This window comes from Notolabrus celidotus, chromosome 11, assembly GCF_009762535.1.
Source record: "Notolabrus celidotus isolate fNotCel1 chromosome 11, fNotCel1.pri, whole genome shotgun sequence".
In the NCBI taxonomy this organism is placed as follows: domain Eukaryota; kingdom Metazoa; phylum Chordata; class Actinopteri; order Labriformes; family Labridae; genus Notolabrus; species Notolabrus celidotus.
Genome location: NC_048282.1, coordinates 1,965,472 through 1,983,321, shown reverse-complemented (window position 1 = coordinate 1,983,321; position 17,850 = coordinate 1,965,472). Strand labels below are relative to the sequence as shown.

Sequence of the window (17,850 nt, the reverse complement as noted above, 5' to 3'; positions counted from 1 at the left end):
TGATATCAAAGTGTTTTTTTGAGCATAAACTTTAAAGACATGTTTTTGGGACCTCTTAGACCAATATATATTGATGAAAAAGAGCGTGATATGTCACCTTTAATCTGTACAGAAATGGAACAGCCTCGTCATGGTTCCTGTCTTTACTCATTGACTATATTTAGAGACCAGTGCTGAGGCAGGAGACACCGCAAAGAAGTAACACAGTATCATTTACTCAGGGATTACAGCGTAATGAATCTAAAACACAAACCCAGTCATAGAGTATAGGCCATCATCTGACTCTCTTGTGCTCTTTCTCCTCCTTTAACCCCGCCCTCTCTGGCGCTGATGAAGATGCAGACACACACAGTCCTGGTTTCCATCGAGACAGGCACACAAAAGGTCAACCAAACCAAAGTCTGTCTCTCTTGCCAGTCTCAGATCTGACGGTGAAGTCACTGTTTGTGTATTTACAGCCCTGTGTTGCTACCACGAGTTTCCACCACTGTACCACATCAGTGACCTCCGCCTACTTTACGTGTGTGTGTTTATGTGTGTATGAAAAAGCCTTTAAACCTTTACAGGGCTTTCTGTCTTTTCATCTATGCTCAGGAAGAAGTGTTTGCCAGTCACACAGCATACTGTATATGAGACGTCTGATTTCAGGGTATAATTATGGGGTGTTAACATGAAAAATATCATTACTATATGAGTGAAAACGTGTTGTTCCTGACATATCAAAAATTTTGAGAACAGAGCCCTCGTCTTCAATATGGTTGAGCTCATTCATGCTAACATGCTAACATCAGTCTGTGCTAATAGAAAGCTGCTAGAGGATATCAACCTAGATACATCTGATCTTAATCATCATGACATTTTTCAAAATATAGACTAAACAAGTGCAAAGTTTTAACCATGTCCATGTAATTCATTTAGTTTATTTGACCTTGCAGTGTGTTCTGTCTTCTCAGGACATTATCTATGATTCACACCCACAAACTGACTGTGAACCTGTCATATTTAAACTTCTCATATTTAAATCGCTCTGTGTGTGTTTTTCATTCTGTGTGCTCATAAAAACCTGTTGCTATTTTATCCGTGCAATAACTCACCTTACTATGGATTCATAAGATAGATGAATATATCTGTTATATTTATTTTATTTGATCCTATTTTAGATTTATCCTATCATTATTACTAGAAAGAAGAAGAAAGGTACTTTATTAATCCCCAGGGGGGAAATTCAATTTTTTCACTCATGCTATTTTGGACATGCTACACATACAGTTGTTTTTGGTATATACATACAAATGCACACACATGCAGTGAACATGTTTTAGGGAGAGATGTCAGAGTGTACTATTATTATTATTTGATTTGATTTGATCTAACTTAGTAGGTATTGTCTTCTTCTCCTGGCCCATGTTGTAAGCTGCTGGAACAAACACATTTCCCCCAATGGGAGATCAATAAAGTCTGTCTGTCCGTCCATCCATCCATCCATCCATCCATCCATCCATCCATCCATCCATCCATCCACTCATCTATCTATCTATCTATCTATGGAAACATGGTATATGGGAAAAGCATACACAGGGGTAAAAGACATTTTGTGTCACAGCAAGGTTCACCTGGTCTTGGGCTTTTAAAGGTGACATATCATGCAAAATGGACTTTTTAATGGTTCTTTACCTGAAATATGTTTCCCTGGCATGTCTACAAACCCCCCGAGAATGAAAAAAATCCTTTCTGCCCCTGTTCTGATTTCTCCACCTTTCTGTAAATGTGTGTGAAACCAGCCGTTTCAGACTTCAGTGTTTTTGTTACGTAACAACAATATCCGGTCTGTAACGGAGTCAGAGCTCGGAGCTTGTTCAGCCCATAGACTGTATAAAATAATACTGAATCCCTCCTCTGTTTTTCATTACCTGCACAAATGTGTGCTAACAAGGAGCTTAGGAGGGAGGCATGCTAGTTGTAGGCTGTCTTAATAAACACAAAGGTCGGTTTTACTCCCCACGTCTGCAGATTTGAAGATATAGTGGATGATTTTTATTTGTCATGGATAAGTGCTAGCGCTAATTAGCATAGCCACATAGCTATATGTTCATAGCTGTAGCTGTAGCTGTAGCTGTAGCTGTAGCTGTAGCTGTAGCTGTAGCTGTAGCTGTAGCTGTAGCTGTAGCTGTGTACCAAGACACACGTCGACATACTGACAAACAAAACAACAAGAAACACAGAATCTGTGACCAATCCTTCACAAAGGTCCTGCTGCCTTTCTGGTAGAGGTCGGTTTTACTCCCCACGTCTGCAGATTTGAAGATCTAGTGGATGATTTTTATTTATCATGGATAAGTGCTAGCGCTAGTTAGCATAGCCACATAGCTACATGTTCGTAGCTGTGTACCAAGACACACGTCGACATACTGACAAATAAAACAACAAGAAACACTAAATCTATGACCAATCCTTCAGAAAGGTCCTGCTGCAGGCGCCTCTCCGTCAGGATCAGATTCTGGATCAGATTCAGAGGGTTGAAGTAACGCGATCTCTGAGCAGCCGTGTATATTCAGCCAACATGTAAACATTAGATCAACGTGCTGGAGAGCCGAGGCCACATCCACTTCCTGAGGGGGCGTGGTCAGAGAGAAAACAGAGTGTTCTGAGGAGGACTGAAGAAGAGTGTTTTTCAGGCATGCCAAAATCTGATTTCAAAGTTTTTTTTTGAGCATAAACTTTAAAGACATGTTTTGGGGACCTCTTAGACCAATATATATATTGATGAAAAAAGCGTGATATGTCCCCTTTAAAGGTCCACTGCTGCCTGCAGTAGTGTAGAGGCGTCTGGAGTTGGGGACTGTTACCCTGCTGCCTTTCCTTCAGGGGATTTCTAATGCTTTTGATACTTTAGACTTTAGTTGATCTTCATTGTTTTCCCATTTAAACCTAAGCTGTTTTATCGTCTTATATTAAATGGACTTGCTGACGAAGCGACAGACTTTTTGTGCTGAATGCTGAAACCTAAGAGTTTGTTTATCTTCTTGAATCAGGAAATAAAGAGACACATTCATATTAAAAATGGCTTCAGGCTCAAGTTATGTTCCACTGAACACATTTGCACGCTGCCAGCTGTTAGACGGATGAGGGCTGAGAGTTTGAGGCTCCTGCAGCTCTCTGGTGTCCGTGTCTGTGTCTGTCATGGTGTGAATGATGACGTGATTTTGAGAGACTCACTCACCAGTGCTACATCTGCCTCCTCTCCCTGCTCCAGCTGGCTGATTTCCTGCTTCTGCGTCTCATTGATGTCTGATTGGATGCTCTCTTCAGTTTGACCTTTGACCTCCAGCTCTGACTGATCCCTATAATCAGGCTGCTGCATGCATGCATGGGCAAGTTAATGAAGTAAAAACAAACAAACCAACGAAAAAAAAAGAAAAAAAACAGATTGAAGGAGGGTAAATGTGAAATAAAAAAACAAATGATGGAGGTGAAAGAAAGTAAGAGGACAAACAGAAAACAACAATAAGAATAAAGCAATCCAACCAAAATGGCGTCCATCCGTACGACAACATTCAGAATAATGAAAAACGAAACAGAAAGAGTTCGTAATGGTTCTCACAAGACGAAGAAAAGGATGTAGAGGAAAAAGAGCTTTGTCAGAGATGAGAGGGAGAGGGTGGAGAAAAGAAAGAAAAGGAGGATGGAGGGTAGAATGAACGGCTGAGAGAGGAGGTCAGAAAACGGAGACGGAGGGGGACGTTGAAGAGTGGAAAGAAAGTTCACACAGGGGGAGAAATCGCAACAGGAGATAGAGGGAAGAAAGAGGGAAGAAAGAGGGGAGAAAGAGGAGAGAAAGAGGGGAGAAAAGATCAATGTAGGGGGCAAGAGAAGGAGTAAGACAGTCAGGGTGAGAAGAGGGAGGAACGAGTGCAGGTGGGACAGCAAGGCAGAGGGGGGGGGGGGTGAGGTTCAAGGAAGAGCAGGGATATGGTGAGGTGAGCAAGGAGGAGTCAGAGAAGGAAGAGAAAGGAGGTTCAAAAGGAAAGGAAGAGGGACATGAAAGTGAGGTGCAGAAAACGGTGATTATGGTGCCCGTGCAGAGAGGAAGAGGGGAAAAAAGGAAGGGATGCAGAAAAGGAAGGGGAGAAAGGAAAAAGGGAGATCGGAGGGGTGTTGGGACTCAGAATTGGCCTCTAATGGAGTCTAAACATTTAAATTAGCCTCCTCAAACGCTCCCTCTGTGATAAATACCTTTCTCTTGTTTTACAGCTCATCTGGATTCTCACTGTCAGTCTTTGCAGTGGAAATGTAAATGAAGTAATTTACTTTTTTAGCTCATAAATAAATAGGCATCAATATTAAATTGTCTGTTTCATAACCAGCTAAAAACTCCTCACAGGAGCTTTAAAGGCAGTCCACTAAAGTGCAATATTTAAAAATAAAGAAAAAGAATAAATTCTGCTGGGTCCATTTTGACAAACTGACTTCTTCCAGTTTCTTCCTTAACTCAAGATAATTCAGGACTAATAATTATTTATCCAATTACATTTTTTTGTCAACATGGAGTCCCTGAGCTCCCTTGTCTCGTAGGTTGCTCTGAGCTGCCGTAAACGTACGGACGTGCTGGACTCCAGCAGCAATGGCTTCTACTACTCGTCTCATCACTATCACCGCTCCCTCTCTCTCTTATTCTCCTCTATCCCTCTTTCCAGACCCAACTCGGTCGAGGCAGATGGCTGTCTAACATGAGTCTGGTTCTGCTCGAGGTTTCTGCCTGTTAAAGGAAGTTTGTCCTCTCCACTGTAACTAGCTAAATACTGTGAGGTGCAATGCTCACGGTGGATTAAGGTGGGGTCAGACTGAGTCTTATCCTGTCTTGGTGTTGGGTCTAATTTGACATAGAGTGGTCTAGACCTGCTCTGTTTGTAAAAGCATCTTGAGATAACATTTATTGTGATTTGGCGCTATACAAATAAAGATTGATTGATTGATTGATTGATTGATTGATTGATTGATTGATTGATTGATTGATTGATTGATTGATTGATTGATTGATTGATTGATTGATGTTCCTGACAGTCAAGGACCAGGGGAACACCAGCATGTGTGCACCAGAAAAGGAAGCTAATTATGTATAAACTCAAAGTCCTTGCTGATTCTGATCTTCCCCTGATCATAGCTGTACTTCATGTGGACCATTTTTTTGTTTTAAATACAGTAATCCCCAAATCCGTGACAATTCACTCTACCCAAGACGAATGACCTGTGGATCCTTTTTTAGAGTCGAGTTCACTGTCTCATCTTCTGCTTAAAAATACATATACACTACCAGTCAAAAGTTTGGACACACCTTCTCATTCAATGGTTTATAGGCTATCCATTGTGTACTAACCCTACCTCTGAACAACACAACTGATGATCTCAAACACATTAAGAAGGCAAGTCATTCTACAAATGAACTCTTGACAAGGCTCATGTTCATTAGAAACCATTCCAGGAGACCACTTCATGAAGCAGACTGAGAGAATACCAAGAGTGTGCAAAGCTGTCATGAAGGAAAAAGGGGGCTACTTTACAGAATCTAAAATATAAAACAGATTCTGCTTTGTTTAACACTTTGTTGTTCATTAAATAATTCCATATATGTTCTTTCATAGTTTTGATGTCTTCAGTATTAATCTACAGTGTTTACAATCATTACAATAAATACAAACCTTTGAATGAGAAGGTGTGTCCAAACTTTTGTCTGGTAGTGTTTGTCCAACCCTCTTAATTATTATTTAGAATCCAGATGAATTTCAGCACAATTTTTCTTTACATACAGATGATGGATTTTAAGAACCAAGATGATTTCATGTCTGTTTTCAGAGCACAGGATTCGTGGATTATTATTCCTTCATTTTATTCTATTTATAACACTGACTAATTAAAAATCATTGGCTGTTCCTTCACAGTAGAGCACTAAATGAGTAGAGAAATTGCTGACACCTTTTTGAATCTTTGTTATAATTTTTCCACAAAATATTAAAACCAACTTTATGTGTAACTCAGTGGATGTAAATGTAGCTTTAAATCAAACTAACTAAAGCGATCTTGCTTACGTTATAAGTAAACTCAGACTGTATGTTAAATTGGTTTGATTGTATGCTGATGACAGTGTGAATAAATACATAAATAAATGGCGCCCTTGATTAATCTGTCCATGCAGCAAACCGGCTCCATTTGAGGCCTTTAGCAACACCTCAATACCAGGTTAGGAGAACATTCAACAGCATGCAGAGGACGCGTATGACAGAGAGTGAGGAGGTTTACACAGGCAGCTCAAATGTGAGTTCATCTTGTAGGAAAAAAGGAAGTTTCTTCTACAGCTTTAAATTCATATTTCTTACTACAGGGGAAAGTAAACACAAACATTAGAGTAGGAAGCATTAAGATTATTGAAGGATAAGAAGTGGATTAACACTCATTTGGAGGGCTTTCTGCTGATGTTCTCCGTGATTTGGAAGTCATTTTTGAATAGTTTGTGCAACAATGTTGAAAAGCTGTTTTCCTCTCAGAAAGAATTCCTAATGAAGCCTGATAATCATCTGCTCAGCCAAAATGAAACATTAAGTTATCCCCTCACTCAATCCCGTGATTGTTTTTGTTGTAGGAAGTGTGTGGAACATCAGATTTGAGCAAGCAGTGTAAAACCATTCCCCATGGTGAAGATCAACTGAAGCAGCATGGTCAGATGGGGTGTGGAGTGTTATTCAGCCAAACTTATATTAAGGACGTGGACTACAATCAGAACTGAGGGAAAGCAGAACTACCGGCGAAATGAAATAACAATTCAACAAAAGAAGGAGCTTTAAAAAAAAAAAAAGACTGATAAAAATGTAAGAGAGAGTGATGAGGAGTGGAAAGGAGAATCGTGGTTCTTGTCTTTTACCTTCTTCTCAGCAGAGTTCAGTCCATCCAGCTCGTCTCCAGAGCAGGGGAGGGAGGTGCAGAGTGCTCCCTCCACCTGAGGAGCCCTCCCTCCTGCAGGGGGTTTACCCACGCTGTCTACCCGCTCCACGAAGCACTGCAGCTGGGCGTGAAGGGCCTGGAGCCTGCTGGTCAGAGCACCAACCAGAGGCCGGTCTGCCAGGTCAGACAGTTCAGAGATCTGGGGAACGATAAATAACAGACGTGATCACACACTCTGTCATCGCGGGCTGAGAAGGGAACAGCTTGTTTGATGAATTACAAGTTGTGGAGCTGATACTGCTGCAATCAGTCAGGAGAAAAGAGACAGAGCAGAAAACATCTAAAGAACATTTCCCACTGAGACCTTTTTTACTCAAAGGAAAACAGAATCCTCCTCTGTTGCCTTTTAAATGTAGTTAAACTGTGTTTATAGGTCTAGATGGAAATGGATGAAGTCAGAGAGTGACTGGTAACTTATTCATTAGACAGCTTGAGAGACTTCTCATACTGAATCATCAGCAGGCACTCTATTCTAGTCGCCATCAATAACTTTCTGTCCTGTAAAGCTTCATAAAAGAAGGATCGGGTAAAGATATGACTCTTTCACCCAGAAGTGCAGAATCAATGATTAATGGACGGTGTTTATCTAGCTCTTCCTCCAGTCCTCTGACCCCTCAAAGCTTTCACATATCACATTCACACACTGATGGCAAAGCCTGCTATTTAGGGCCCATCCGTTTTGACAAATCCCATTCACACACTGATGGCTCAGCACCAGGGGCAAGTTTGTGGTTAAGTGTCTTGCCTAAGGACACTTCAGCAGTGGACAGCAGGACTTGGAATCAAATCTCAGACTTTTCCTTTTTTGAAGTCAGCGTTTAACTCTTGATGACCATTCATGAAACAGAATTGTAAACCAAATATCTTTGTGATTAGGACTGTCACTCAAACAAAGAGAACAACTGATGGATGTTAACTTAAGGTCTTTAAAATAACGTATTACCCAGCTTTCTTACGGATCTTCTGGTTGTGTAAGTTTCTTGATTCTGATTGGTCCAAACCCCCTGACGACAGTTATTAACTTTCACTAACATGAGCAACACCAGAGACAAACTGATCACACGTCATGTCCATGAGGCAACCTACAGTCTAAAAATATGAGTCCAATGCGGAAGTGTTAAAAACTGCAGTTCAACAAGGATCCACTTGAGGCTGGCTCAGGAAGTACTGGAAACCAGTGTTGTAGTAGAGTCACCAAATCCAAGTCTGAGTCAAGTCCTGAGTCCTCTGGGTTCAAGTCCGAGTCGAGTCCAAGTCACCAGAGAAAAATCCAAGTCCGAGTCCGAGTCGAGTCCTCATTACTTGAGTCCGAGTCCAAGTCGAGTCCTCACCGATAATATTATATATTACAAGGAGGGCAGCCGTTTGAATCCAAACTATTGACTGTTAGACTGGCTGCGTGGACCTGGACTGGCTTTGTGGACCTTGACTGGCTGTGTGGACCTGGACTGGCTGTGTGGACCTTGACTGGCTCTGTGGGACCTTTTGGATGTTTAGGAAACACATTTATTTAATTAACATTAGTGTTGGAGATATTCCCATTATTTGATGTCATAAATATAAATTATTTGAATATATTCATAATCATTTTACTTTATGTCATTTATTTGTTGTTGTTTGTATTAAGGGCAATGTCATGTGTATTATTATTATTTTATTTCAATAAGCATTTTGATAGTTTGATGGTTTTCACCTGGATGGGGAGGTAAGATAGGAGGGGCGGACACAGGGAGAGATGAATGTTGTTGTTTTTTTACCAGAAGATGTTAGAGCACGAGGACGCTACAGACTGTTTGGTGATAAAACTATCCTGTTTAATAAGACTTCAGAGAATCTGCAGTTTTTCCTGGACATTTAAAATGTGTCTGATCCTGTACGATCCGCTCTCCCCCAGCGCTGTGGCCGGTTTGATTTTCAGTTTCGATTTAGGGTCTGACTGCCACTGCAGAGAGATTCTAATGAAATCCGGTCTCTGTGTGTGTAGATTAATTCATGAATGAAGCCACAGCGCTGTGTGACGTGTGTAACTGGGATCACTGCTGGTGTCCAATAAACTCAGCCCTAACACTATTCATCAGAATTCTAACTAACAAATCAACTTAATAACTGTGGTTTAATAATATTATTGTTAGCATGCTAACACAGTAAAGTAATGAACTGTTTTAGTAACTGTAACATCTCTCTCACTTTTGAGTTCATCCTGTACAGATGTCTGTTAAAGTTTGAGCTGGTCTCTTTCCTTGATGGGTCTCTTAAATCTCCAACATGTCTCTCTGCTCTCGCTGCATTTACTGTGAAATCTTTGAAAGTAAAATGCACGGCTGGTAGTGTCTTTTAATCCTGGCAGACGTCACGTGAACGCGCATGCAGGGGAACACTCATGAACAGCCCTCGCTCTGAATGGAATACATTTTATGAAACATACAAAATCTAGCATGAACATTAAAACTGTCTGTATCAATATATAAGCCCGAGTCCTCCTCTCTATCATCCGGGTCCTTTTGCAGTCAGTGCTCGAGTCTGACCCCAAGTCCAAGTCATCAGGGCTCGAGTCCAACTCAAGTCATGAGTCATCAGTGCTCGAGTCCAAGTCAAGTCACGAGTCATCAGCGCTCGAGTCCAACTCAAGTCATGAGTCATCAGTGCTCAAGTCTGACCCCAAGTCACGAGTCATCAGTGCTCGAGTCCAAGTCAAGTCACGAGTCATCAGTGCTCAAGTCCAAGTCAAGTCATGAGTCATCAGTGCTCGAGTCCAAGTCAAGTCACGAGTCATCAGCGCTCGAGTCCAAGTCAAGTCACGAGTCATCAGTGCTCGAGTCCAAGTCAAGTCACGAGTCATCAGCGCTCGAGTCCAACTCAAGTCCCGAGTCATCAGTGCTTGAGTCCAACTCAAGTCATGAGTCATCAGCGCTCCAGTCCAAGTCAAGTCACGAGTCATCATTGCTCGAGTCCAAGTCAAGTCACGAGTCATCAGCGCTCGAGTCCAACTCAAGTCACGAGTCATCAGTGCTCGAGTCCAAGTCAAGTCACAAGTCATCAGTGCTCGAGTCCAAGTCAAGTCACGAGTCATCAGCGCTCGAGTCCAAGTCAAGTCACGAGTTATCAGTGCTCGAGTCCAAGTCAAGTCACGAGTCATCAGCGCTCGAGTCCAAGTCAAGTCATGAGTCATCAGCGCTCGAGTCCAAGTCAAGTCATGAGTCATCAGCGCTCGAGTCCAAGTCAAGTCATGAGTCATCAGTGCTCGAGTCCAAGTCAAGTCATGAGTCATCAGCGCTCGAGTCCAACTCAAGTCATGAGTCATCGGCGCTCGAGTCCAAGTCAAGTCATGAGTCATCAGCGCTCGAGTCCAACTCAAGTCATGAGTCATCAGCGCTCGAGTCCAAGTCAAGTCATGAGTCATCAGTGCTCGAGTCCAAGTCAAGTCACGAGTCATCAGCGCTCCAGTCCAAGTCAAGTCACGAGTCATCAGCGCTCGAGTCCAAGTCAAGTCACGAGTCATCAGTGCTCGAGTCCAACTCAAGTCATGAGTCATCAGTGCTCAAGTCCAAGTCAAGTCACGAGTCATCAGCGCTCGAGTCCAAGTCAAGTCACGAGTCATCAGCGCTCGAGTCCAAGTCAAGTCACGAGTTATCAGTGCTCGAGTCCAAGTCAAGTCACGAGTCATCAGCGCTCGAGTCCAACTCAAGTCCCGAGTCATCAGTGCTCGAGTCCAACTCAAGTCATGAGTCATCAGCGCTCCAGTCCAAGTCAAGTCACGAGTCATCATTGCTCGAGTCCAAGTCAAGTCACGAGTCATCAGCGCTCGAGTCCAACTCAAGTCACGAGTCATCAGTGCTCGAGTCCAACTCAAGTCACAAGTCATCAGTGCTCGAGTCCAAGTCAAGTCACGAGTCATCAGTGCTTGAGTCCAAGTCAAGTCACGAGTCATCAGTGCTCGAGTCCAAGTCAGGTCACGAGTCATCAGCGCTCGAGTCCAAGTCAAGTCATGAGTCATCAGCGCTCGAGTCCAAGTCAAGTCATGAGTCATCAGCGCTCGAGTCCAACTCAAGTCATGAGTCATCAGCGCTCGAGTCCAACTCAAGTCATGAGTCATCAGCGCTCGAGTCCAAGTCAAGTCATGAGTCATCAGTGCTCAAGTCCAAGTCAAGTCACGAGTCATCAGCGCTCCAGTCCAAGTCAAGTCACGAGTCATCAGCGCTCGAGTCCAAGTCAAGTCACGAGTCATCAGTGCTCGAGTCCAACTCAAGTCACGAGTCCTGCAAAATGTGATTCATTTTCAATCCACTGCAACAGGCAGAGAAGAATCCACCACCATGTATGGTTAGCAGGTTGTTATGGGAAAAAGAATCCCGACAGGGTGAGACAAGACCCCAACCCCTTACTTGTAATGCCCAATGACAGCTGGGACAGGCTCCAACCCCCCGCGACCCAGAACGGACCGAGCAGTGAAGAGAATGGATGGATAGTGTTTTAACATTTCCTGACATTTCAATGATTCTATTAATCAAATCAGCCAATCAAAGGATTATACCTAACTGAAGGCCTACTGTTGTAATATATCACATGAGACGTTAATGGCTCCAGTATATTTAATATAAATACCTGAGCTGGCAGCAAAGTAAATAAAAGGTTTGATCTGACGGGCTGTGAAGGACCGTGCTCTGAAGACAGGACGGGTACCTGGCTGTGTGGCTGAGGTTTCTCCAGGTCACACGGCTCGGCTGCCTCGTTGCAGACCTTGTGATAGATGGATGGCGAGGAAGAGAGGCAGTTAGACTCGGGGGAGGTCAGGAGCTGTATCGCAGTGGAAACCAAACGAGCCTGGTCCCTCATGGCCAGCAAGGCATCATGGTCCTTCTGCCCCAGGCACTCCGGGAGTAAGGTTGTTGCGTAAGTGTTGTCCTCGATGTTCTTTTTCTGTTCCTTGATGTCATTGGCCTCATTCTCACCCCCGACCGGCTCTTTGCGGTGAGGTGGGCTGATGGGAAAACAGAACCACAATGTTTACCACCTCTTATCTTTTTGTCTGTGCCTTAATGTTGGGATGACAGTTCATCCTAAAAGTCTAACTTTGAGGAAAATGTATGAATAATTTGGGTTCACAGGTTTTTCTGATGCCTCTGCAGCAAAAAGTCTAATTTGAACGTCTGTGGTCCCCAGAGGAGGAACTACACTGACCCTGCTGTGCCTAAAAGTGGCATCTTTAGAGTTTGTACAGTACAGTATGTGCTCTGATAGAATCAATGGGAGCAAAATGTACCTAACTATGTATTAACTGAGGTTTATTTTTGTCTATAATGTACACTGGACCTTTTAGGGGCTTAGTCCTCAGGTCGTCATTGAATGTGTTGAGTTGCTACGACAAGTTCTCTCACTGAAGGATTTTAAATAGAATACCATGGAACCACATTAAGTATAAATATAGTGTTACCTGGTAGGGAGGCACTCGGCCGAGTCTCCAGCTTCTGCGTCAGTCTCCAGAGCCAGTCTTAGTGAAGAGGACGATGAGGAGGAAGAGGGAGCATGGTAGGAGGCCAAATCGCAGCGCTGCAGGTTGGACAGAAGCACTCGGTTCTCGTACTGAAGCTTCTTCACCTTCCCGCCCAGTTCTCCAATCTGTAACCTCGCCAGTCTGAGCTCCTCCTCCTGGGCTGGGGCGTCGGTGCTGATAAGCACCGCCCCTTCCTGAATGGAGTGCACCGGGCTGTCGTTGAGCAGCCCGTCTGTCAGTGATGCTAATGAGTTGGATGACAGTGTGGACGTTGGCGGTGGGAGTTCAGATTTGAAGCGGTTAATCTCATTCATCAGGAGTTTGTTCTGTTCCTCCATCTCAATGAGAGACCTCCTCAGGAGCTCCGCCTCCTCCTCCACGAACTGGAGGTGTCTCTGGAGCTCCATGACGTTTTCAGATGAAGCTCCTCCCCCAAGTACCAAGGCCCCTCCTAGACCAACACCTGTCCCAACACCTGAAAGTTCTTGAGGAACGTCTAGAGGAAGGGAAACAACCAAAGGTCAGGAGGTTTAGTCAGAACTAGAATCAATGTGAGAGTATGAAATAATAAACTGTATTTGAATGTCTCACACATGTAAAGGGAGACTGAAGAGCTAATCATGGTTAATAGATAAGAGTAGACCATTACATATCTGCAGGCAGAGTATGAAACAGTCACAGGAGCAAATTAGCTTAGCTTAGCAAACAGATTGAAGGGACAGAAGGGAGCAATGGTCTGTCCAAAGATAACTTTTCTTGTTGCTCGGCTTTCTCACAACAATGAAAGGACTTCCTGCAAAACAAAATCAGTTAGACCTCTTCCTCCATGTTTCCAGTGTTTGAGCTCAGCTAAGCTAACTTGCTGCTAACTCATTTAGTGCTAGCTTAATATTAGTTAGTGATACAGACTGTTTATATATGAACAAGGAGTGGAATAGCATAATTTGAAAAGACTTAGATTTGCTTCAATGATGCAGACAGGTCTAAATATTGAGAAGTTATACTTCAAATGAATAAAATAATACGCAGAAGAAGAAACATGTAAAATATTAAACATGTATTGCTGATATCACATCACAGTCAGTATAAGATCTTTCCAGTACTTGTTTTTATCAAGCGTTTGTGGGTGAACACACACACACACAACTTTTAGAGCAAAGCTAGCTACTTTGCCCAACTCATTATTTAATCTTAAACTCAAGAGTCCAGCTATGAAGATGAGCACTGTTCACTCTCTGACACCACACATGCCACGATCAATAAATAACATGAAAAATGCATCTTGTGGTTTTTTATATCACCTCAAGAGAAACGAGTCCATCTGCTAATTCTAAGGTTTTTAAGAGACTTCCTGAGTTTAAATAAAGTACCTTGTGGTCCCTTCATGTCGTCCATCTCAGCTCGGAGTCCCCTGTTCTCCACCTCCAGCTCCACAATACGTCTGCTCAGCAGGTTGGCCTCCTCCTCCACCAGCTTCAGGTGGACTCTGATCTCTGCCTCCCGGGTGTGGGGTGAGTCAGCGACCTGGTGTGAGGATCGAGGGGTTGTTAATTCATGATACTTTTCAGACTGTGTCGGGATCTGTCCTGAATATTACATGATTATCATTCAAATTAAAATATGCTTACATCTGATAAGAAAGAGGGAAGTTATTAAATATCCAGTTTGCTGTGATTTTTGTTTTGAGCATTAGTCCTTCAGATGTGAGAGAGTTGATAAATGTCATACAGCTGCTTCTAACCCAGCACTATTACACTTTGTAGAGTTTTCCCAGGCGTGTCTGGCAGACGTGGTGTGATTGTACAAACCATAACCACCATAATAGCCTTGTGGCACCGTTTGCAGCTCTGAAACACATTTAATGACTCAGAGCTGAATACTTTAAAAAGCTGGAAATGTTGAGTTTAGGTTTTCTGATGACTGTTTCATGGCTCAAAATATGAGATCAAGAGCTTCTCTCTTCCCCCTCTTTGGGAGTTAGCTTATTGTTTTTCCATCCAGTGATCTCTACTCAACAAGCTCTTGTTTCATGGCCTTGTTCACAGCCCACTAATTTGTCCCGGGTAATTTGCTCATTAATCACCACCTGACAATGACCAACTTTTTGCTCCTGTATTAAACTGAATCTTGCTCTTTACATCCTCCCTCTCACCTCCTCCACGGTGAGCGAGGCGTTGACGTCTCCGTACAGCGACCTGTACTTGGCCAGCTCCTCCTTCATGGCCTCGCTGTCCTTCACCAGCTTGGTCAGCTTCTTGCACATCAGGGCTGATTCCTCCTTAGCAAAGTGGAGCTGACACTTTAAGTCAGAGCTGTCCTCCTGCAGTGACGGGACAGAATGAGAAGAGAGAGCCCTGAGGTGACATTGTTACAGAAACTGCTGCATCACAGGGATGCTGACATGCACACAGAGTTTCATATCATGGAGGGTGCACTCACAACCCACAGTCCTTTATTCAAGACTAAATGAAAGGTTCATCTTTGAGAGTGGTTTTATTTTTGTAAATTTAGGTAATTTCCTGAAGTGAGCAGGTTGTGATATTCAGAGTAAAAGAAGGGTGTTGGATGACAAAATGAGGAAACACTGAGAGAAAAAGACACAATTGTTCCTTCAGCTTAGACGGAGAGTAGATATGGTGTCTAACCTGAACTGTCACACTACAGCTCAGACAAGAGACACTTAAAGGAAACAGGCCACTTTAATCAGCTCTTTAGGTTATTAAGAGATGAACAGAAAGAGAAGATAAAGCTGCAAACTGAGGGGGAAAGTGGGCATTGGAAAGGGAGTTTTGGGAGTGATGGGAACTGCAGAGACACACTCGAACATATACAACAAGCTAACCAGTCAGAGCATTCATGCATGGAAGCTCTACATCCTCGAATGTTTCTATCTAGATGCCTCAAGTTCAAAGGTCACATCTTTTTATTGACTCGTGTATCCTTTTAAACCTCATCGATCATCCCTGACAATTACAGCATGCATTTCACTTTGTGCCTTCAGACGTTTGAACAGAAGCCACAGCCCATTACAGCACTGCAGCTATTCTGAAATAAACTGGCTTTTAAAAGTGCTTAAAACAGGGAAACACAAAAGATAATGACAAAGAGGTTTCTGACTAACTTGCCGCTTTCAGCTGCCAAATGTTGAAATCAGAGGCCTGCTGTGTTTGTTCCTTGTGCGGCTTTTACAAAACAAGGCAGGACACAGAGGAACTCCAGGAAACACACTCATTAGTGGTTTGCCTCAGATTTGATCTGCTTTCTGAACAGAATATTCACTCAGTCCTCTGCTTTGAAAATACAGAACTGAAAGATTGAAATATTTCACAGATGGCTGAACAAACAGATTACTCTAACACTACGTTAAGGATAGGAAGTAATCAGTACGAGGGTGTTGATTTAAACCTGCAACATAAATAATTAAACTTTCTGACTTTTCAAAAGCAGCAACTTGGGGAAACAGTTTGGCTAACTGGTTACGTCATGCGCCCCATGTACAGAGGATGTAGCCTTCAAGTGGGCAGCCAGGGTTCTAACCTTTCCTGAGTGTCACTCCTCTCTCTCTCTCTTGGTTCCCTGCTCTATAGAGCAGGTTAGAGCAGGTTAGAGCAGGATAGAGCATTTATATATCCACTCCACTAAAGGCGTAAAAGCCCCAAAATACAACTTATAATCAAACAGCCACTTTTCTAACAGTAGCCCATGTATGAAAATAAAAACCCAAAGTTACTTTTTTTTGTAATTGCACTGACATAAAGGCTACCCAGTTTACTATCAGTAGCAACCGTGCACTATAAAGGTATTGAGCTTTTAAGTTATCTCTTTTTCAAAGTTAACATTATCTCACTTAAAACTAAAATTAATAATAATAACAATACTATTATGAATAGTAATAATAATAATAATAATAATAATAATAATAATAATAATAATAATAACAATACTATTATGAATAGTAATAATAATAATAATAATAATAATAATAACAATACTATTATGAATAGTAATAATAATAATAATAATAATAATTCAATAATAATAACAATAATAATAAAATAGTAGTAATAATAGTAACAACAACAATAATAATAATAATACTATTATGAATAATAATAATATTAATAATAATATTAATAATAATTCAATAATAATAACAATAATAATAAAATAGTAGTAATAATAGTAACAACAATAATAATAATAATAATAATAATAATGATAATAATAATAACAATAACAATAATAATAAAATAGTAGTAATAATAATAATAATTATTATTATTATTATTATTATTATTATAATAATTATAATAATGAAACAATAATAATAAAAATAATAACTATAATAATACTAATAATATATTTTATTTATGGACAAATGCAACAACAATAAAACAGATTTAATATTAGAGACAACAGTATGTGATAAAAGAATTCTCAGATTACAGTCAGAATTTTCAGATTGAAGTCAGAATTCTCAGATTGAAGTCAGAATTCTCAGATTACAGTCAGAATTCTCAGATTGAAGTCAGAATTCTCAGATTACAGTCAGAATTCTCAGATTACAGTCAGAATTCTCAGTTTGTAGTCAGAATTCTCAGATTACAGTCAGAATTTTCAGACTGAAGTCAGAATTCTCAGATTGAAGTCAGAATTCTCAGATTGAAGTCAGAATTCTCAGATTGAAGTGAGAATTCTCAGATTACAGTCAGAATTCTCAGATTACAGTCAGAATTCTCAGATTACAGTCAGAATTCTCTGATTACAGTCAGAATTCTCAGATTACAGTCAGAATTCTCAGATTGAAGTCAGAATTCTCAGATTAATCTGAATTCTGAATTTATTCTCAGCACTCTGACTTTTTTCTCAGAATATTAATTTAAAAAATATATTGGACCATAATTTTGTTTGGATTTTTCAGTGGCCCTAATCCTCTTCTGTAGATGTGTGAGTTGGCGACTGCTGTCTTTGTTGTGTTCATGTAAACTTGCTGTCTTGTTTTTTGGTTTAAGAAAAGAAGGTGCAGATTAAAGTTTAACAGGTAAAGTTTTCATGTTAACAAGCTTTTCTGACCCTTTTTCTCAAGGCTCACACCTTAACTTTGTATAACCCAATCAGAGTATATTCCTCATGTTGCTGACTTTGTTTCATGAAAACCCTTTTCAGTCATTAATGAACCTTTTCTTTCATCCCAAACTCTCACTACTGCTGACCTTGGTTGATCCTGTGCACCCATTCCTGAGCAGCAGTTCTGAGGCTTTATTTATTTTACAGCCTGTGGAGCATTTCCAACCACATTAAGCCCGGCCAGCTCCAGTGAATTTACAGCCATTTAAGGTATGTGGCCTGGAGAGGAGTTTGGCCTT

General features: G+C 41.5%; 1 protein-coding gene across 3 annotated transcripts in view; it reads right to left on the bottom strand.

Moving 5' to 3' along the window:
• soga1 (suppressor of glucose, autophagy associated 1) overlaps positions 1 to 17,850 on the bottom strand; it is a 187,879-nt gene that overhangs the window by 45,607 nt on the left and 124,422 nt on the right. Inside the window, exons 6-11 of one of the 3 annotated variants that reach the window (XM_034696865.1) lie at positions 14,637 to 14,804; positions 13,855 to 14,008; positions 12,425 to 12,980; positions 11,674 to 11,971; positions 6,914 to 7,132; positions 3,221 to 3,355 (exon numbers count right to left, since the gene is read on the bottom strand). In XM_034696865.1, the coding sequence (XP_034552756.1) occupies positions 3,221 to 3,355; positions 6,914 to 7,132; positions 11,674 to 11,971; positions 12,425 to 12,980; positions 13,855 to 14,008; positions 14,637 to 14,804 (1,530 nt within the window). The remainder of the gene's footprint in view (positions 1 to 3,220; positions 3,356 to 6,913; positions 7,133 to 11,673; positions 11,972 to 12,424; positions 12,981 to 13,854; positions 14,009 to 14,636; positions 14,805 to 17,850) is intronic. The other 2 variants (XM_034696866.1, XM_034696867.1) reach the window with 2 other exon arrangements.